The 21,246-nt window shown below is 41.4% G+C and overlaps 1 protein-coding gene and 1 long non-coding RNA gene across 2 annotated transcripts; one reads left to right on the top strand and one right to left on the bottom strand.

The window, feature by feature from the left end:
- Positions 1 to 619: 619 nt before the first annotated feature.
- Positions 620 to 20,751, top strand: LOC311265520 (NACHT, LRR and PYD domains-containing protein 3-like; the record flags this gene model as incomplete). Its single annotated transcript, XM_084367264.1, has 9 exons — positions 620 to 893; positions 1,279 to 1,347; positions 6,028 to 7,882; positions 8,272 to 8,445; positions 8,633 to 8,806; positions 8,995 to 9,168; positions 9,610 to 9,783; positions 19,929 to 19,975; positions 20,210 to 20,751. The coding sequence occupies 9 exons, from the start codon at positions 620 to 622 to the stop codon at positions 20,749 to 20,751; spliced, it is 3,483 nt and encodes a 1,160-aa protein (XP_084223390.1).
- LOC311266107 lies at positions 3,776 to 4,977 on the bottom strand. Its single transcript, XR_014623661.1, has 3 exons — positions 4,794 to 4,977; positions 4,516 to 4,701; positions 3,776 to 4,416 (listed from the first exon to the last, which is right to left on the bottom strand). It is a non-coding gene; the product is annotated as an uncharacterized lncRNA (long non-coding RNA).
- Positions 20,752 to 21,246: the final 495 nt, after the last annotated feature.

Below are 21,246 nucleotides of genomic sequence, written 5' to 3'. Positions count from 1 at the left end.
CACAGGGGCGTCATGTGACACAAGAGCACAGGGCGCTTCCCAGCTTTGAACACTCGACCAAAACAGGCTTCACCGTCCGACAACCACACAAACACTCACTGGCTGCACCTGATTGGACGAATGCCACTCGTGAGCCGTGTATATTTAAAACTGGACCAACGTGGTGTCTCGTTTGTTACTGTCCTGTTGACGTAGCTAGCACACTGATCTGATACTAACAGGTGGAGTTAAAACACTGCAGACCTCTGATTGGTCAGTCCGTACAACCAGGGTCGTCTCGTCGTCTGATCTCTGATGTAGAATATTTTTAATCAGCAGTCTTTTCTCAAACAAATCTTGTTCCTGTGTTGTGATCATCAGCATGTGCTCGCTGTGCGTAGGCAGAGTGTGGTCAGAAAAGAGAGAGAGGCAGAAAAGAGACGATGACTGCGAGCAGAGCAGAGAATAAAAAGGTTAGCAGGTTGTGTCTGTTGTCAGTGCAGGTCGCAGTGAGTCACATAATAAATGCAGCAGCTTCTCAAGAGTTAAGACCGGTCTTCACTGATGTTTCCCAGCTGCTGGAAGCCTGGCTGGTTTTCCTTCAGGTGATAACACTGCCTGTCTTCAGCAGGAAGCCAGGATGACTCCAGAGGACATTTTCAACACTCTGGAGGATCTAAAAGTTGATGAATTCAAGGAATTCAAATGGTATCTGAAGCAGCCTGACATCCTGGAAAGCTACCAACCCATCAAACAGTCCAAGCTGGAGAGGGCAGAAAGACGGGACACAGTGGATCTGATGGTGAACACCTTCACACTTGATGGAGCTCTGAAGGTGACCAAGAAGATTTTAGAGAAGATAAAGAGGAATGACCTGGTGCAGAGTCTGTCAGCCAACAGCTCAGGACCAGAAGGTCAGTCACATTTTTTATTTTAATATCATTTTCAGACGAAGAGAGTCGACGACACAATACTTGTAAAGGAACAGGCCTCTCAGTACAGAAGCTCATTGTTTTCAGCAGAGAAAAACAAAGAGGTCTGATTTCATAATGAGGAGAAAAGGTTGAAGCATCAATAATTGTTATTGGAGAGGATGGAGGTTTGATGGTTCACATAAATAAACATGTTTAACTGAGCAGAGATTCATTTTAATGGTGCAACAGAGCTCTGCCTAATTTAAAATCTGGATCAACTCATTTTAAACCTGGTTTTACTAAACTCAGATTAGATCTGATCTCAGATTAAATGAATCCTTGTTGGTGCAACCAGCCATAATCTCTGTCTTCACCTCTCTCTCAGTGTCAGCGAGTGTCGGTGATGTTGGAGAGCCTTCAGAGAACAGAGGACCTTCTTCCTCTCAGAGTGAAGGTAAAGCTGCTGTATTCTCTGGTATGTATGGAAGCCCTGAAAGACAACGTTTAGTTTTTAGTTTGGAAAAGTTAAAAGTTAGTAAGACTGACTGCATTATAACTGAGTGAAAGCAGAGACAGGAGTACTTGATGAGCTTTAGTTGAAGCAGTATCAGAGTATCTGCAGCTCTGAAAGACATTTCATATAACGCATTTAATTCAGTTTCTTCTGAAGACCCTAGAAGCTATTTAAAAGTCCTAAAATCCATCTACAAAGGTCTTGAATGTTTTTTCCTTGGCTACCGTACACTGTAACATGAGTTTTTAGATTATTTTGTATGTGGCTGTGAGCTGTCAGGAGGATTTAAACTATAGTGGGACTGTTGTGACAGTGGATTGAGCTGCAGGAGGCAGTTTCATCCTTTTTATGTGGAATTTCAGTCAAACCATCAGATCTGCATCAAACTCCGTCTCTACTGCAGCTACAGCAGCCAGGAAGCTCATCAGCTCAAAACAGACAAGTGAATGAAATTTACATTTCAGTCTGTGTCGTATTATAAAGGTGCAAAACATCACAAAAATGTCAGAGTAGGAAAAGTTGGTGAAGTGACTACAAGAAAATGTGATGACTCAGTGAATACAGTATATGATAACTTACATTCAGACTGTGACTGAAACTAAAGCCCCAAGGGAAGAGATGAAAAACATCAGATCTGTGTGTAGTGATGAGGAGACTGTAACCTTCCTCACATTAATACATCAAACACAAATATTATATCTTCATCATGTTTTCACATCTCCTCTTCTCCAGTGGTTTATTGGCACCAAAGAGGAGAATTTGTGGCCGACTCCTAATATTCTTGTAGAAGTATGGTGTCATAGTTGCAGGAGGTCATTTGTCACTTTTGATTGGCTGCTATTCTTAAGAGGGCAGGTCTTACGTAGTATGAGCAGGCCAGAGGTCAGACAGCAGAGATGGAGTCGAGTGTAGAGGAAGAAGAGATCAGAGTGCAGCTCTTTTCATGGAGGCCATGATGGACACTGAATAATAACCATTATTTCTGAAGCAGTTTTGTCTGTTCGTCAAACTGAATGAACTGAAACTGACTATCAGCTCAGTGCATGGTTTTCAACTGAGATGTGGGGTTTACCTGACCATGAAGTCAAAGTGGTTGATAACTGTGAGGACTGAGTGGAGTGACAGTGGAAAGCTAGCTGAGCTCACCTGTGGTTCAGATAAGGCCTGCATCCTTTTTTTATTGAGTGGAAACCAAAGAAACCAGATCAATAATGGCCTGTATGGAGCCACCAGGCTCTTTAATAAAAAACAGTACTACCGGTCTCTATTGGAAATGGTTTAAATGATATTGACAATCATCAAGTGATTCCCTAAAACAAGAAAGAGTAAAAGAAATTAAGAATGCACACTTCTGGACCTACAAGAGATCATGAGACTACATATCTATATAGACAGAAGGAGAATAGTAAAACTGATGCTACAGGACTCTTTGTGACATTTCAACCAGAAGATGGCAGCAACACCAACAGCTGCTCAGTGGTAACCAGTCCAGGGGTCCGTTTCACAAAGCAGGTTCAACAAACTCTGAGTCTAACCTTGAACTCTGAGTTGATCTACTCTGAGATAGGAAACTCTGAGTTTTCGGTTCCAGAACAGCTGATTTGAGTTAGTTTGATCAACTCGGAGTAGTTTCACCTGGAGTTAAGCGCGTGCGCCACAAGTCTAAAAAGACAGCGTCAATGGAGCCCCGATTCGACGAGTCACCATGGCAACGGGGAAGAGGAGGGCCACGTTTTTTTTTTTATTAATGCGCTCATACGGTGAGTTTGAGCACGTTTTTAGAAGGAAGTGTAAGCAGCTTAAGATGAAACATAAAAACATTGTTCAAACAGGTGAGACCTCGGCATAATCTCACGGGGGTACCTCATTTTGATCATGTTTTACATTGTAAAGTAAATATTAAGTGGCTGTTTGACTGTACAGTTGTTTTATCCCCAACATAATGCTGTTTTCACACACATAAATGTATTCCCATTTATATCATGTTCTGTTAAAGAATTAAGCCTATTTAAACTAACACAGACTTCTACTCAGCCAACAGAAAGAAAGCAGATGCCCGTAAAACGGGTGGTGGCCCAGCACCGCACCTCTAACAGAGGCAGAGGAGCTGGGCCTGAGCCTGGAGGGAGCTCATCCTCTGAGCTCAGCCCCCAAGACACAAGTGCTTTAATAAAATTTAATATGCCTAGAACTATCTATATGTGACGGAGTGGTTCAATCAGTTGCCATGACAACGCCACCCAGGGGAATTTCACCCCCGGGAAATTATTGAGAGGGGGTTACTATTTTACTATAGAGTTTTCACTTGCTATTAGCACGCAGGACACAGGTTCGATAAAAGATTTCACGGGGGCAGAGAACGTTTTAAATGCAAAAATGATTTATTAAATAACCAACACAAACCAAAAACAACAATAAAGGAAAACCAAACAAAGTAAAGACAGGACTGGGCTTACCACGGCAGCAGGGATCAAAACGAGGAATGGGGGTCCACAACCAAACAAAAATCACCCGTGACACAGCAAACCAATCAGGAGTGTGAAGAAACCCACCACCAGAGGAGTGAACTGCTGCCTGGGGCCACAGCACCTGTCAAATAAACAAAGAAAATTAACACAAGTCTGAAAGTAAAACAATACAAAAGCATTAATAAAGGCAATAACGAAATCCAACCAACCAAATGAATATTAACAAAATACAAGACAAGATAAACATATGTTTAAGATTCTTGAGAGAATGTAAAGCAACAAATAACTAAATAACTAAATAACTAAGGAGTGAAAATGAGAAACCAAAAGCATCAAAACGAAGAAGAGATCAAAGCAGCGGTCAGCAGCAGCGCAGCCACGTCAAAACTGCGGCGACCCGCCGCTTCAACCAGTAGTAGTGAGCAGTTGCAGTCAGTAGCTACACAAAACGGACATCAATGTCATCCAGAACGCCTCCAAAAACAGCAGCAGCCGTACTTGGGGGTGGTGGCCGATGACAGGCCAGGCACCTTGACAGCCCCTAAACAAAAGGGCACAACTTCGTTAAGTTAACAATTTTGGCGGATACGTTAATCATGTCGCGGTGAGCCTCATTCATAAAAACTGGATCTTCACCTACCGGCGGGCAACGGCACAGTCTCACTGACACGGAGGAGGAAGATAAAAAGGGCAATAAGCCATCAGTCAGCCGAGTCTGGTGCCAGCTGATATAGCCGGGCAGACCACGCCAACTCGCCAGGAGGCCCGGACGCCAACCAACCCAGGCTCCAAGCGGGGCGATCTGTCCCTCCGCACCAACAGCCAACTGCACACACACACAAACACCGGTGTCACCAGTGCGCACACGGCGCCAATTGCGCACTGGAATGGAGAAAGTATACAGGCAGAGTGCATTACCTCGAGACAACCGTGAAGAGCGTTGGCGGCCGCGTTATCGTGCCGCACGGACTGCTCCGCCACGCCAGGCTGCAGCCACCACCACAGGGATCATTCAGCGGAGAGGAAGAGAGAGGAAGAGGTGTGGTCAGGCACCTGCCTATATAGGTGCGCATGGTGCCGCCCAGCGCACAGCACAGCGAGACCCCAGCGCAGTGCCGTACAGAGGCATGGCGGGCCACTACATCTTCCGGCCACATATATATTTTAAGCCTATTCATAAAAATATTTATTTCCCTTTCATGACTTTTTTTTTACTTTTGTAAAGTGCTCTGCATCTCCGACGTTGTATAAAAAACTCCCATTTGCAAAAAAGCGCAGCGCAACACACAATATCTGCTGGGATGTGAGAGCATGACTTCGGTTGGTAATGTTGGAAATGTAAGGACGGATTAGGTTGTGTATGTAAATGATGGACTGTGACGTGAAACGGTACTGCTCAAAAAGATAATTGTCTGGAAATGCAAGAACATCTATGCGCGGTCTGATGATCATCTCCCGACGAATATTTAATTCTCTGCGCAGTAATGCTGCACCTTCATCCACGGGATCATTATCAAAAGGACATGCCATGGTAGTGAAAATAGTCGCCACCTAATATAACTCCTAATGTCGCCTACTGACTGATTTTTGCAATGATTTTCTCAAAAAACAGACGGCAGAACTATATTACGCCAAAACTCGTCTGCTGACTGAATGGATGAGGAAATCAAATACCGTGTGTGGCTGAAAGAGGGCGGAGACAGAGAGAAACTCGAGGTTTGTTGAGAAAAACCTGGTCCCGACCAGGTTAGGTTCATAGAGTATGTTACCATGGTAACTGACCGAGAGCTTAAGTTACCTCTCTCTGTGAAACAGGCTGGAGTTACCCCTCTTTCTCTGGTTTGAGTTACCTCCCTTTGTGAAACGGAAAACTCAGAGTTTCCCTCATTTCAGGGTTAACAGACTCAGAGTTTTCACTAAACCTGCTTTGTGAAACGGACCCCTGGGCTGTGGTTGTACTGACCAGCTCCCTGCCAGAAATATACAAATGTTGTTGGGGTACATGAGAGAATGATGTGATCAAATATTATTGTTAAGATAGCTTACTGTAACACAAGTACAAGTATCAAGAATAGCTTCCATAGACATCTTGCTCCAACTGTAAATTCAAAATCCTGCATTCAGTTGTTTTTTGTTTCTATTTGTCACTCAGATGAGATTGTTCCAGTACCAAAGCCACAACCCATCTCATATTACCAGAAAATGCTTCAATCAAACCTCGAGGATAGGTTTAATTGTGCACAAGAGGGGTTAGCACAGAAGAAGGATGAACAACCTCTGGTTGATATCTACACAGAGCTGTACGTCACAGCTGGGGGCGACGTAAACATCAACAAACAGCATGAGGTCATTCAGATGGAGGTGAAGCCAACAACAGAGGAATCAATTAAACCCTGTGACATGTTCAAACCCCCCTCTGGTAAAGAAAGATCCATAAGAACAGTGCTGACCAATGGAATCGCAGGAATTGGCAAAACATTTCTTGTCCAGAAGTTTGTGTTGGACTGGACTAACAAAGAAAACAATCAAGATGTGCATCTCATATTCCCCTTTACCTTCCGCCAGCTGAACTTATGGAAGGATGAAAAGTTAAGTTTGGCAACGCTCATTCATGAATGTATTACAGAGACCAGAGGCATCAAGGAAGAGGCTCTGAATCACATCTTTACAACTCTGCAGTCATCAGGAAACAAAAAGTTTGACAGAAGTAAATTCAAACTAGTGTTTGTTTTGGATGGACTGGATGAGAGCCGCCTTCAACTGAACTGTTTGACCAATAAAAACAAAGAAACAAACTTTGATGTGACACAGTCCACCTCAGTGGATGTGCTGATGTCAAACCTCATCAAGAGAAATCTGCTTCCCTCTGCTCGCCTCTGGATAACCACACGACCTGCAGCAGCCAATCAGATTCATTCTGATTTTGTTGACGTGGTGACAGAGGTCAGAGGGTTCACTGACCCACAGAAGGAGGAGTACTTCAGGAAGAGATTCAGAGATGAGGAGCAGGCCAGCAGAATCATCTCCCACATCAAGACATCACGAAGCCTCCACATCATGTGCCACATCCCAGTCTTCTGCTGGATCACTGCTACAGTTCTGGAGGATGTGTTGAAGACCAGAGAGGGAGGAGAACTGCCCAAGACCCTGACTGAAATGTATGTAGAGTTCCTGAGGTTTCAGATTCATCAGACAAATGAGAAGTTTGACCAAAACACGTGCATTCAGTACATTAAGTCATTAGCAAAACTGTCTTTCCACCAGCTGGAAAAGGGCAACCTGATCTTCTATGAAAGAGATCTTAATGAGAGTGGCATTGATGTCAGAGGAGCCTCAGTGTTCTCAGGAGTGTTCACAGAGATCTTTAAAGAGGAACGTGGGAGGAAAAATGATGAAGTCAAGATGTTTAGCTTCGTCCATCTCAGTGTTCAGGAGTTTTTGGCAGCTTTGTATGTAGAGATGTCACTCATTAACAAAAACAAGAATGTGATGTCAGAGCTAGCTCAAACTATTGGCGAACATGTGAGAATGTTTTTCAGCAAAAAGTCTGTGACAAATGTCCACAGGTTTGCTATTGACAAGGCCTTACAGAGTCCAAACGGACACCTGGACTTGTTCCTCCGCTTCCTCCTTGGTCTTTCACTGCAGACCAATGAGACTCTCCCTCAAGGCCTCCTGGAAAAGGAAAGAAGCTCACAGACCAATCAGAAAACAGTTGAGTACATCAAGAAGAAGATCAGTGAGAATCTGTCTCCAGAGAGAAGCATCAATCTGTTCCACTGTCTGAATGAACTGAATGATGGTTCTCTAGTGGAGGAGATCCAACAGTACCTGAGATCAGGAAGTCTCTCCACAAATAAACTGTCTCCCGCTCAGTGGTCAGCTCTGGGCTTCATCTTACTGTCATCAGAAGAAGATCTGGATGTGTTTGACCTGAAGAAATACTGTGCTTCAGAGGAGGTTCTTCTGAGGCTGCTGCCAGTGGTCAAAGCCTCCAACAAAGCTCTGTAAGTGAACAGACACTGAATCACACATGTAGGGTTTTCCTCCACTAATGAATCTCCTAATATCAAATATCAATCAAATAAGAGTCCAAAGATTTAGTCATCAGATTGATCAGTTGATCAGATGAAAAACATGCACATTTTTCCTTTAGTTTGATTGTACCTCTACAGATTAATGCATCCATGAAATAGGAGAAAACTGTCACTTTGTAGTTCATGTCAAGCTCAATCCAGAGATATGAGTATAATTTAGGAGATTTTATTAATTGTTGACAGATCCCAGTAATACACTTGAGACGATAAAGACACAGTCCATAGAAATGTGATGTGTTTTATATTGTATAAGACAGAAACAGTATCAGTGTTTGTCTTTGTCACTAACTCTCCTTCAGGCTGAGTGGCTGTAATCTGTCAGAGAGAAGCTGTGAAGCTCTGTCCTCAGTTCTCAGCTCCCAGTCCTCTAGTCTGAGAGAGCTGGACCTGAGTAACAACGACCTGCAGGATTCAGGAGTGAAGCAGCTGTCTGTTGGACTAAAGAGTCCACACTGTAAACTGGAGACTCTCAGGTCAGGATTAAAAAAGACATGTTCAGAGTGAACCATAACTGTTCCTTTATGTTGTCATTGGTCTCCTGTCATTTTACCAGTTTTCTGTGAAGACACTGCTCTGAAACTGGGTGTATCAAAATACAATTGGAAGTTAAATCAAACAGAGAGAAAAGTCTTCACATGTCCTGTACATTTCTTTTTTTAGGGTGAGTGGCTGTAATCTGTCAGAGAGAAGCTGTGAAGCTCTGTCCTCAGTTCTCAGCTCCCAGTCCTCTAGTCTGAGAGAGCTGGTCCTGTGTAACAACGACCTGCAGGATTCAGGAGTGAAGCAGCTGTCTGTTGGACTAAAGAGTCCACACTGTAAACTGGAGACTCTCAGGTCAGGATTAAAAAAGACATGTTCAGAGTGAACCATAACTGTTCCTTTATGTTGTCATTGGTCTCCTGTCATTTTACCAGTTCTCTTTGAAGACACTGCTCTGTAAACAGATTGTATCAAAATACAATTGGAAGTTAAATCAAACAGAGAGAAAAGTCTTCACATGTCCTGTACATTTCTTTTTTTAGGGTGAGTGGCTGTAATCTGTCAGAGAGAAGCTGTGAAGCTCTGTCCTCAGTTCTCAGCTCCCAGTCCTCTAGTCTGAGACATCTGGACCTGAATAATAACGATCTGCAGGATTCAGGAGTGAAGCCGCTGTCTGCTGGACTGAAGAGTCCACACTGTAAACTGGAGACTCTCAGGTCTGACTTCAGTTTCTGTTAAATGACCACTCAAATGTTGCTTGGCATCTGGTTTAAATATGCTTAAGATACTGTATATCAAACGTTTGTAGGAGTGTTGGACATTGTGTATTATTCTTAAAAGGTACACTAAAATAAATAATGTCAAGGGCATTGTATACAGTAAAGTTACATTCATCAATCACCATGTCAGCTATAATCAGTGTTTTGTTTTTCATCAATTGTGCATGAAATGTATAATAACCCTAACCCAGGGAAAAAACATCAGGAAAAGGAGGATCCTTCTCCCAGGACCGACAGACAGGAAGTAGATGTTGCGTACAGAGAAAAACAAAATCACAGTTCACAGATTAAAGTCACAGAATGTCTGTCTCTATACATTCATAAATATACATTGTCTTGTGTGTGTGTGTGTGTGTGTGTGTGTGTGTGTGTCTCCAGGCTGTCAGGCTGTCTGATCACAGAGGAAGGCTGTACTTCTCTGGCCTCAGCTTTGAGATCCAACCCCTCCCATCTGAGAGAGCTGGACCTGAGCTACAATCATCCAGGAGACTCAGGAGTGAAGCTGCTGTCGGCTGGACTCGAGGATCCAGACTGGAGACTGGACACTCTCAGGTATGAACAGACAACAAGAGCTCACACACTGTTTCTCTGTCACACTGACAAGCTGAGGATTGTTGGTTCACAGTCTGACCATTTAATGACACTGTAACACACACTCTGTTTGATAAATATAGTTCAGTGTTGATTAACCAGAATAAAAACTTATCAAAAGGTTTAAAGTTGATTCTTGATCGTGGAAACAGAAGTTGAAAAACAGCTCAGCTCAACGTCCATTTATTTTTTTGTAAAGATTTGTTTTTATTAACAGAAGTTCTTACAGGATACTTATGGTGTTTAACAAGTATCTACAGTTGGTTACAATTAGATAAGTCATATCTTACAGAAGAAGTATATATAAGTGTATGAACTTACAGACACTCCACAGCAGGATGATTTTTATACGTCAGAAAAGGAAAGAAAAAATAAATAAAAATTAAAGAAATAAGTAAATAAAAAATCAAATCAAATCAAAACAAAACAAGACTTATTACATGAACATTTCCCATCCCACCCCCCACCCTCCTCCCTCATATGGCTCTCAATTTCCTTTCATTTACATACCTACACAATCTATGTACATACAGTTATACATCCATCTGTGCACATTAATTTGTATATATATCAACAAACACATCGATGAAGAATTAAGTTGTACGAGAAGAACCCACAGAGGGCTATTTTGAAGTCAGTCCAGGAAGGTTCATGTCGCCACGGTCAGACAAATCCAGACCCAGAGAGGGCAGAATGTCCATGAAGGGGCCCCAAATTTTTTCAAAGGATGTACGCTTCCCTCTCACATTATATAGTATCTTTTCAGGTGTGCAGTAAGACACAAGCTCATTAATCCATTGTCTTACTGATGGAGAATTTTCAGACTGTGTCAGACATTTTTTCGCTGCAGTGCTTGCAAGCAAAATAAAATATTTCCTATAGTAGGTCACGTTAACAGAGCTTGTGTCCCCCAGAATCCACAGTTTTGGTTCTTGTTCAATTTGAATTCCTATTACCCTTGAGGTTAATTCAATGGCACGTTTCCAAAATTCTTCTATCAGTGGGCAATTCCATAACATGTGTAGAAGATCACCATCGGTTACTTTACATCTCTGACATCTGGAGGAAATGTTGCTGTCGATTTTATGTAACCTATAAGGGGTGTAGTACGTCCTATGGAATATATTAAATTGAATTTGCCTATGTTTTGTGGAGATTAACACAGTCTGTGCCTGTTCCAATAAATAACGCCAATCAACCTCTTCATAAACACAGCCTAGGTCTGTTTCCCATTTTCCTTTTGTAGATGTTTTATCATAAATAGGTAACTTTCCATTAATGATACGGTATATAGAAGATGTTATTCCTTTTGTTGATCTACATAATTTGTTACATAAATGGGTTTAAAGAGGAGTTTCTTTTGGGATATCTGGGAATTTTTCTTTAGATTTCTCCTTAACCCAGTCTCTGATTTGTAGGAACTTGAAAAAACTATATTTAGGAAGACTGAATTTTTCATTTAGTTGTTGGAAGTTAGCAAACTTATCATTAATGTATAAATCAGCAACTGTTTGAATTTTTTTATCTTTCCATCCCTTCAACACTGAGTCAGCGATATGGTGTGATAGGCTGGGATTACCCCACAAAGGTGTCCTTCTAAGAAAAGAGATATTTGTATCCAAAAGTGTGTGAGATTCTTGCCAAGCGGCGAATGTGTTCAGTATTATTGAATTGTTTGTGAGTGTGGCTAAACATTTTTTTGTACCTATAAATGGAACATCCTTTAGAGGTATAGTCATCATCTCATGTTGTTCTATTGGGATCCATCTAACCTCACTGTTCTCTGCATGCAGCCAGATCCAAATTGGACGGTACTGAGAGGCGAGATAATAATTCCTAAAATTTGGTAGGTTAAGTCCTCCCCTTGAATATGGAGCCTGCAGAGAAATGAGTTTGACCCTGGGGTTTTTCTTTTGCCATATAAAAGAAGTTATAATTTTGTTAAGGTCTTTGAAGAAACTTTTGGGAACATTTATAGAGAGGCATTGGAATAGGTAAATAAACTTAGGCAAGATACTCATTTTAATAGTATTAATTCTGCCAATGAGAGACAGTGGAAGGTCCATCCATCTTTGAAGGTTAAGTTTTGTTTGTTCCAATAATTTTATATAATTCTGTTTAAATATTTGCCCATCTGATTTACCAATTTTCCTAAATATTTGAAGCCACTAGTGCACCATTTCAATGGGTCAGTGAGAGCTCTAATATTGTTGTCCTATATATTTAGTGGTAGGATCTCGCTTTTAGTGTAATTTAATTTATACCCTGAAACTGCACTATATTCTCCGAGACATTTTAATAGAGGGGGGACTGACGTGTGTGGATCGGTTATATATAAGAGGAGATCGTCTGCGTATAAAGAAAGTTTATGTTCACTTGTACCAAATTTGATTCCAGCTATGGAGGTGTTAGAACGGATGGCGATGGCTAATGGTTCGATCGCAAGTGTGAAGAGCAGGGGGGAGCTTGGGTAGCCTTGTCTGCAGCCTCTGGATAAGGAGAAGGTTTTAGACAGAATGTCATTTGTTAAAATATTAGCTTTAGGAGCATTAAAAAGTGTTTTAATATATTGAATGAATTTCTCTCCAAAACCTATAGCCTCTAGAGTCCGAAATAGAAAGCTCGGTTCAATCCTGTCAAATGCTTTGTTTGCGTCCATAGATATTATTAGCATAGGGTTTAGATTTTTTTGAGCGGTATTTAGTATGTGGAGTAGCCGCCGCACGTTATCTGCTCCGTGCCTGTTTTTAACAAAGCCTGTTTGGTCAGGGTGTATTATCTTTGGTATAACATCTTCCAGTCTGAGAGCAATTAGTTTGGATAATATTTTATAGTCTGCATTTAGGAGACTGAGGGGTCTGTATGAGTCACATTTCTGTTTGTCCTTGCCCGGTTTTGGAAGCAGTGTAATTGTTGCGATTTCCAATGAGTCTGGTAATTTTTTATTTTCTAGAGCTTCTTTAATCATGTTCGTGAGGGGGGTCAGTCATTTTTCTGAAAAGGCCTTGTAGTACTCGATAGGGAAGCCGTCAGGCGCGGGAGTCTTGTTGTTTTGATAAGAATTAATGGCTTGGAGTACCTCCATTTCTGATATATTTGCATCAAGCAGCTCTCTATCCTCATCTTGTAATTTCGGAAGAGTCATTCCATCCATGAACCTTTTTGCTCCAATATTATCAGTGTCCTGCCCAGTTTTATATAACTCTTCGTAAAATTGCTTGAATTCTGCATTTATGGATGTTGAATCGTCAAGGAGTCTGCCATCCTCTGTTGATATTGAGTGTATAAATTTATCTGATGTTTCCTTTCTAATTTGCCAAGCCAGAAGTTTACTTGTTTTGTTCCCAAATTCGTAATAGTGATACCTGGTCCTGGCCATAGCTGCTTCTTCTTTGTTGGTACATAGATTATTATACTGCATCCTTGTTTTTGTTAGTGTGTTAAGGTCTTCCTCTTTCTTGGTGGTAATGTAGTCCTGTTCCAGCTTTTTAATATCACTTTCCAATTTAATTAGTGTCTCTCTATTTTTTTTAGCCTTATGAGCACTGTATGATAAAACATAACCTCTCATATAGGCTTTAAGGGCCTCCCAGATGTTGGCATGTGAAGAAGAATTTGAATTGGCATCGAGAAATATTTCAATATTAGTGGTCATATATGAAATAAATTCAGGGTCTTTTAACATGTAATTTTTAAATCTCCACCTGCGTGGTGAGGGCTGTGGAGTATTAATCATCCAAGAGAGTTTAATAGGATTATGATCCGAGAAGGTAGCAGCTAGATAGGAGCATTCAATCACCGTGGACATCATGTCTTGTGGCATCAGGAACATGTCAATTCTTGAGTGAGTATTGCGAATAGAAAGAAAAATCCCTCTGATCTGGATGAAGTTTTCGCCACACGTCAATTATGCCTAAATCTTTCATACCTTGGTTTAGTGCTGTTGCTGCCTTTGATAATGAAGTTGTTTTGGGTGATGATCGATCTAAAAGGGGGTTTACAACCAAATTAAAGTCTCCACCCACAACACATTGGCCCCCAATTGTAGCCAATTTCATAATCAGATTATTAAAGAATAACGGGTCATCGTAGTTAGGCCCATATATATTCACCAAAGATATCTTATTCCTATTTATTACACAATCTACAAGCAAAAATCTACCGTTTTTATCCTTTTCAACTGAATTTAATTTAAAGTTCAGGCGTTTATTAATGAGCAGGGCGACACCTCTTGCTTTTGAGGAATAGGAGGAGTAGAAAACATTACCCACCCAATCCCTACGCAGTTTTAAATGTTCAGTGTCAGTGAGGTGGCTCTCTTGGATAAAGGCGATATCTACATTCTGCCTCTTTAGATATGACAGCATTTTCTTCCTCTTAATTGGTGAGTTGACCCCTCTAATATTCCAAGATATACATGTTAATTGACTCATGATATACGTTCTTCATATAGATGTCTCAGTAGGATAAATATCATGGCATTTGGGTCTGAGGATGTCCGACCGCGCCCCTGCACCTAGTTTAGTGGTGGTAAAACAGTTCTGACAGTGTAGGTAGAAGTTTGAGCTTTAGTGAGAGACCATACATAACCCCAAAACATTAAAGTAAAAACCTGCCTAGTAAAACCCCCGTAACAAGAACACATTAGGTAGGTAACTCTCTTAAACTACAGTGGTGGCTCCAAGCAACTGCTGTAATTAAAACTAGCCACTCATAACCGTTTGTATATGGCAAAGTTTAGAATTTTGTTATAGATAATACAAGAATATGTAAAGGGTAAAGAGGTTGGTTAAGTAAAATATGATCCCGTTCTATCACTGGGAAGTAAAATATGACGTCATGCTTATAAACCTGGTTATTATAAACATTTGAACAGAAATAGGCCACTACGTCACAGCTTTATCGTATTATTTTTTCCCCCTCTCAAATTAAAGGTGGGAATCACCCTTCTTATCAGTGTCTAAAGGTGGACTGTGTACTGCAGTCACTTTAGTCAGCTTTATATTACTCTGACTCACTTGGAAGTTCTTTCAGAAAACGTTGCGCTTCGGCTGGGGTGGCGAAAAACTTGACAGATCCTTGGTGTTTAATGCGAAGCTGGGCTGGGTAGATCAGCGCGTATTCCATCCCTTTCTCCCGCAGCATCCGTTTCACGTCAAGGAACTCGTCTCTCCTGCGCTGCAGGTCTGCGCTGTAATCTGGATAGAACGATATCTTTTTATTCTCGTACGTCATCTCTCCTTTGCTTCTGGCAAGTCGGAGGACTTTCTCTTTGTCTCTGAAGTTCAGGAACTTGGCGATGAGGGGCCGCGATCTGTCTGACTTCTTCCCGATGCGGTGTGCTCTTTCCAGGGTGACGGGTGAGGTGAAGTTATCCATGCCCAGCATTTGTGGTATAAACTTTTCCAGAAATCCCACGGCTTCACGACCTTCTGCCTGTTCCGGCACATTCAGAATCCTAACGTTAGACCTCCTGCTGCGATTTTCTAAGTCGTCAGTTTTGTCTTTGAGGTGCGTTATCAGCTTCTCCATTTTGTCAACACGGTCGCATGTGTCTTTGATATTGTCTTCGTTTGCACTCACTCGTGTCTCCATCTCCTCGACCTGCTCCGACAGTGTAGAGATTGAGGATTCGATTTTCGTTAATGTTGTTTGTATGTCGGCAGTTTTTTTGTCAATATGTTTTGTGAGGTCCTCTTTAGTTTCTTGAATAGCATCGAGAAGTTTGTTGAAGGATGTTTCCTTTTCCCCGTCCGCCATGTTTGTTGTGGTTACAGCGTGTACGTGCTGTGGAGTTTGAGTTGCAGTTTTCTTTCCCTTTTTATGTCGAAAATTGTAGCTTGCCATAAAAAGGTGTTCTTAATGGCTTCACCTCTTGCATACAATCCAAAGTTATGAGAGGTTGAATCAGGATAAAGGCAGATGCTAGCGCCGACCACCGAGAGCTCACGAATACACGTCTGCACTCCTCCGCTGCATCCGGAAGTCCCCTCAACGTCCATTTAGTTGTTCTGGAGATTCATTATGTTAAAAGTCACATTATTTAATGTTATGCATGTAAATATAAAAGCTGTGTATCACTCATGAGTGTAACTTTCATCTCATCTTTTTATGTTTGGCCAGACAGCTTCCTGCTCTCATGTAGAAGTAAATACATTTTATTGACATTTATTAAACTAAAGACAGACTGAGATTCCACTGGATACATGTCCGCTGCGTTACAGCTCCGGTACGATTTTGCTCCGTCGTCCTCGTCCGGCAACCCCCACCACTTGCGTTTTGAGTCCGCCACGGCGCAGCTCCGCCGATCAGCTGGAGTTACGAAACCGAGGAATTCCCGCGATATTTACATAATCACACACGACCGCAGTTATATGTATGTGTTATAAACACAACAACATGAAGTGTTCCCGACTGAAGGATTAGAAGAAGAGTGCGTATTTGTCTCTTTTTTTGAGTTTTTTATTTTGAAAACCAACCGGATGTCTTGTTGTTGTTTCATGTCTGACTTCCTGTCTGCTCTGTGCTAAATTCGGCTGAATTACTGCGTTGTGCTGCAGCATCCGTCAGAAATAGAAGTCCTGCGTAAGGCTGTGGACTGCTGGAGCTGGGACGCAGCAGACATGCAGCGCAGTGGACCTGGCAGAAGTTAACACATAGGGTGCAACCGATCACGCAGGCGTAACGTATCCGGTGGAATCTGTGGGTCAGGAGTCTTCAGGGAAAAATAACTGTTTGGTATCAACAGAATCTGGACGGGACCGTCTACTTTTAAAAGTGAACCACAGTGACCGACCTGCTGCCAGCGACCAAGTCGAGTGAGAGGAGAGGGGTCCTCTTCAGCAGGAGATCACTGAACTTTAATGAACTGTTTAAACAGATGAAGAGAGAAAACATGTGTCCACAACTGCAGATGTTAATGTTAACAGCTGAATAAACGAGAGAGCAGAACTCATTTTCATGAAGTCAAAGAACAACAGAGTCAGTTTTGGTGAGGATGTGATCTCGTTTGCTGTCAGTTGAAGGTCAGACAGTCTGAACGTTCTCTGTGTGAGTCCAGTTGTTTGGTTGTAATTATCTGTGTGATCTGAAGCTGGACGACATCTTTTATTTAGTTACACTTGGTGCTGCATGTTAGTTCAGATGATCAGTGATTCAGCAGAGCTGCTGATGTGTGTGAAGTGTTTCAACATTCAAACACTGAAAGCTTAAACTCTCATTCATGTTTGAGTTGTAATTTCTGGTGATGTAGCTGATAGCAACATGTAGCACACGTCACACAATTACCTGAGTTTGTTTGTAAGTAGAGCTACGTTATAAAAAGCACTGCCCCCTACAGGACAGACAGCAAAGACTCCACCAGTGATGATATCTGAACCTGAATGTTTAAAACCAGCGTGTTGTCATCAGTGATTGAAGCTTTTCTCATATATAACTGTGAGATAACAGGATTATAAAGTTCAGTGTAGAAATGAGACTGTTCAGTTTTACGTGGAGAGGTTTTAACAGCCTGTCAGTATTAACGTGCTATAGTGCTCCGCAGTGATATTGTTCTTCATGTTGAGTTATTATTGACACATTCCTGTATAAGTTAATTATTAGAAGCCAGCTGTGAATGAAAGCTACAACATTAAGACATTTAAGATTTAGTTTGAGACGTGTGAAGAGTTTCTGTTTCATGATGGACACAACAGGAGAACACAGTTCATTCAGGTCAACATGAGATCGTTTCATATCCGCCAGCTCCAACATGCATTCATTAGTTCTTCACAGGTTATTTAATGTTCTTTGATTTTCTTTAAAAGATGTTTAAAAGTATTGGTAACACTTTATACGTCACTTTAAACGACCATTAGTAAGTCCTTTATGAGACATTAGTTAATGATGAACAAAACATTAATAAACATTTTTAAATGATTAGTTAATACTAAATTAACATATCACAACTATGTTGCAAGTCATCTACAACTGATTAGTTAATTATGAAATATTCATGAAATAATCATTAGTAAATGTTTACTTAATGATTTGTTATGTAATGAAAGCGACCTGTTTTTCATCTTTTATAACTCATGTGTAAATGTATCACTGAATCATCTATGAGTCATTTACAAGTGCTTTTGCATCCCCCTAATCTTAAGTGTAAACACTTAATCACCAGAGAATGCGTTCATATCATTTGTAGTTCTTCCTTACCTGCCAAAAAATTATCTATATATGTAAGTAAGTTACCTTTTTAGTATGGAAGAATTATCCTATTTTTAATCAAGAGCGTAGATTTTCAGTTTGAGAGATGATTTCATGCCTCTTCAGTGACACAGCTCCTTCTTGTGCTCAGACTTATTCTCCTCATGCTCACATTGTGTGCTCGCACTGAGATGTCTGCTGCTTTCATTCAAAATTAACTCAAAAATCACAGGCTTGTGCTCACATTTCTTCTTCTTGCACACAAAAATTTCGCTCACATTCAAATATGTCCTGCGCTCGCTCAGATCTAAAGTCTATGCGCTCAGAACAAACACCTCCTCTCAGGTTGAGGTGTCTGCTCAGACTCAAGGCTGTCCCTCCCTGCGCAGTAGGGAGACAGCTAGAGTGTGGACCAATCAAATGACGGGTGCCGCCTTGGGTGCGTTCCTTTGCCTTTTTTTGAGCGCTCTGTAGGGGCGGGTATACGGACGCATCTTTCATCTCATTTTCTTTCCGCTATTTCCCTATTGGGGTCGCGGGGTGTTGCCGCTTTTATCCCCCCTTTCGGGGGCCAAATCCAGCTCTCACCGGGCGAGTCGCCAGTTCATCCAGGGCCCTCTGATGGCAGAGGCTGCCTTGCAGTTTGCAAGGTGCCAACTGCACATCAGGAGCAGTTTAGGGGTTCAGCATCTTGCTCAAGGATGCTTCGGCACGTAGCTCAGTTCCGCCCAGGGGAGCCGGGGTTCGAACCAGCAACCTTCTGGCTGCTGGTCACCTGCTCTACCCACTGAGCTACAGCCGCCCTGCGGGTATACGGTCTGTTTGTAAAACTGCTTCTCTCAAAATACACCAATTTACCACATTAGCCAGCTATTTGAATCGTCACCTATTTAAGACGGCAGCATATTTATGTATAATTAAACTTAAGTAATCCTAAAAAGAGTTATCGTGGTTTAGATTTTTTTAGTATACTCACACCAATGTAAGTATGATACGATAGTTGCGTGGTTCAGTACGCTGCTAACCATTGCATTTTACGCTGGTTTGCATCCTGGCCGCCGCACCAGCCCTGTTCACACAGCAGTTTGCATGCGGGGATCCTGCACCAATTCTCTGCATCCGCCTCTGTGTGTGAAAGTTTCAGATGTGGCGAGGGGTGTTTACACTTAAGATTAGGGGGATGCAAAAGCACTTGTAAATGACTTATAGATGATTCAGTAATACATTTATACATGAGTTATAAAAGATGAAGAACAGGCCTCTTTCATTACATAAATCATTAAGTAAACATTTACTAATGATTATTTCATGAATATTTCATAATTAACTAATCAGTTGTAGATGACTTGCAACATATTTGTGATATGTTATTTTAGTATTAACCAATCATTTACAAAGGTTTATTAATGTTTTGTTCATGATTTGTTTATCATTAACTAATGTCTTATAAAGGACTTACTAATGATCGTTATTATAAAGTGTTACCAAAGCAAAGTTTGCTGTCAGAAAGTGTTTAGATACCTGATCTGACCTGATGTTCATCAGAAGGAGTTTGTCCAGTTGTCAGGATTTTTTTCTGAACACTTTGAGGACGTCTCGTTTGTTTTGTTTTAAAAGTCGAGGTTCAAAGTTCAGTCGTAGTTTTATTTTATGTTTCATATATTTTCCACTGCGGTCGATTCTGTCACTTCACATTATTAAATGTAGGAAAATGAATTTATTCAATGATTATTCAGTCGACCAGCTTTTTATTATTTAGTTGTTGTTTGTGAATATTTGATGTAAAGTTTGAGTGTGTGTATGAAGTGTGTTTTATAAATGCAGCTGTTTTGTCTTCATGGTGATCTGAGTGAAGCTGTATGAAGATCATTGATGAGGAAGCTTCTGAAGGTTCATCCTGACTTTGTTTCTTCCTCCAGGGTGGAACATGGTGGAGAGCAGAGGCTGAAACCTGGTGTGAGGAAGTGTAAGTGTGTGTTCACTTTGACTGATGAAAACAAGGCAGCACATGTTAAAGTAGTTTAAATCTAAAGCTTGTGTATCTGCATTCAACTGTCAGTTTGAAAGAAGATCCAAAAAGATGAGTCATTGTGAAGTTTTGATCTAATTAACAGTCAGTCTGTTAATAAAGCAACAAATAAACCATCAGCTGTGTTAGATGATAAACTGCTGCTGTGTTGTGTCTTGTTCTCTCCATCAGATGTCTGTGAACTCACAGTGGACACAAACACAGTAAACACAAACCTCAAACTGTCCAACAACAACAGGAAGGTGACACATGTGAGAGAGAAGCAGCCATATCCTGATCATCCAGAGAGGTTTGACTCATGGCCTCAGCTGCTGTGTAGAAATGGTCTGACTGGTCGCTGTTACTGGGAGGTCGAGTGGAGAGGAAGGGTTTATATATCAGTGAGTTACAGAGGAATCAGCAGGAGAGGAGACAGTGAGGACTGTTTGTTTGGATGGAATAATCAGTCCTGGAGTCTGAGCTGCTCTGATGATGATGGTTACTCTGTCTGGCACAATAAGAGAAGTACAGCCCTCTCCTCCTCCTCCTCCTCCTCCTCCTCCTCCTCCTCTGTCTCTAACAGAGTAGCAGTGTATGTGGACTGTCCTGCTGGCACTCTGTCCTTCTACAGAGTCTCTGACACACTGATCCACCTCCACACCTTCAACACCACATTCACTCAACCTCTTTATCCTGGGTTTGGGTTCTGGCCTGGTTCCTCAGTGTCTCTGTAGGAGGGAGACACACACACACACACACACACACACACACACACCCCCTCTCTGTAAACCACAGCAACAGAAATGGTGTAGTTGTGTTGTCTCTTCTTGGTCAATGCGCTGCACATCAGTGGTTTTAAATCTCTTTAAATATGTTTTGAACGTTCAGATTTCAGTTTTCTGAACTTTGTGATCTGATTGTTTTCTCACAACAATCAGCCTGTATATACAATAACATCAGGCTCCACACACACATGCATATAGATCATCATAATCATGATCTTTGTTCAGACGGCTTTTATTTAGTTGATTTGTCTTCATCATTGAAGTTTCTCATTTGTCTTCTTTGAGTTATTATCTGTAAATATGTGTCTATGAGTGGATAGAGCTGCTGCTACGTGCAGACGGACCTCCATTACAAAATCTCCCTGTAGAGTCGAAGAGCCAAAGACTTTCTGTCAACACTTCATTATCTCACATCATCTGTCAGAATAAACATTTGACTTTCTC

The sequence above is a fragment of the Pagrus pagrus genome, assembly GCF_965226575.1.
Source record: "Pagrus pagrus genome assembly, chromosome: 2".
NCBI lineage: Eukaryota > Metazoa > Chordata > Actinopteri > Spariformes > Sparidae > Pagrus > Pagrus pagrus.
Note: the sequence above shows the minus strand (reverse complement) of the source record. Positions and strands in the feature narration are given on the sequence as shown.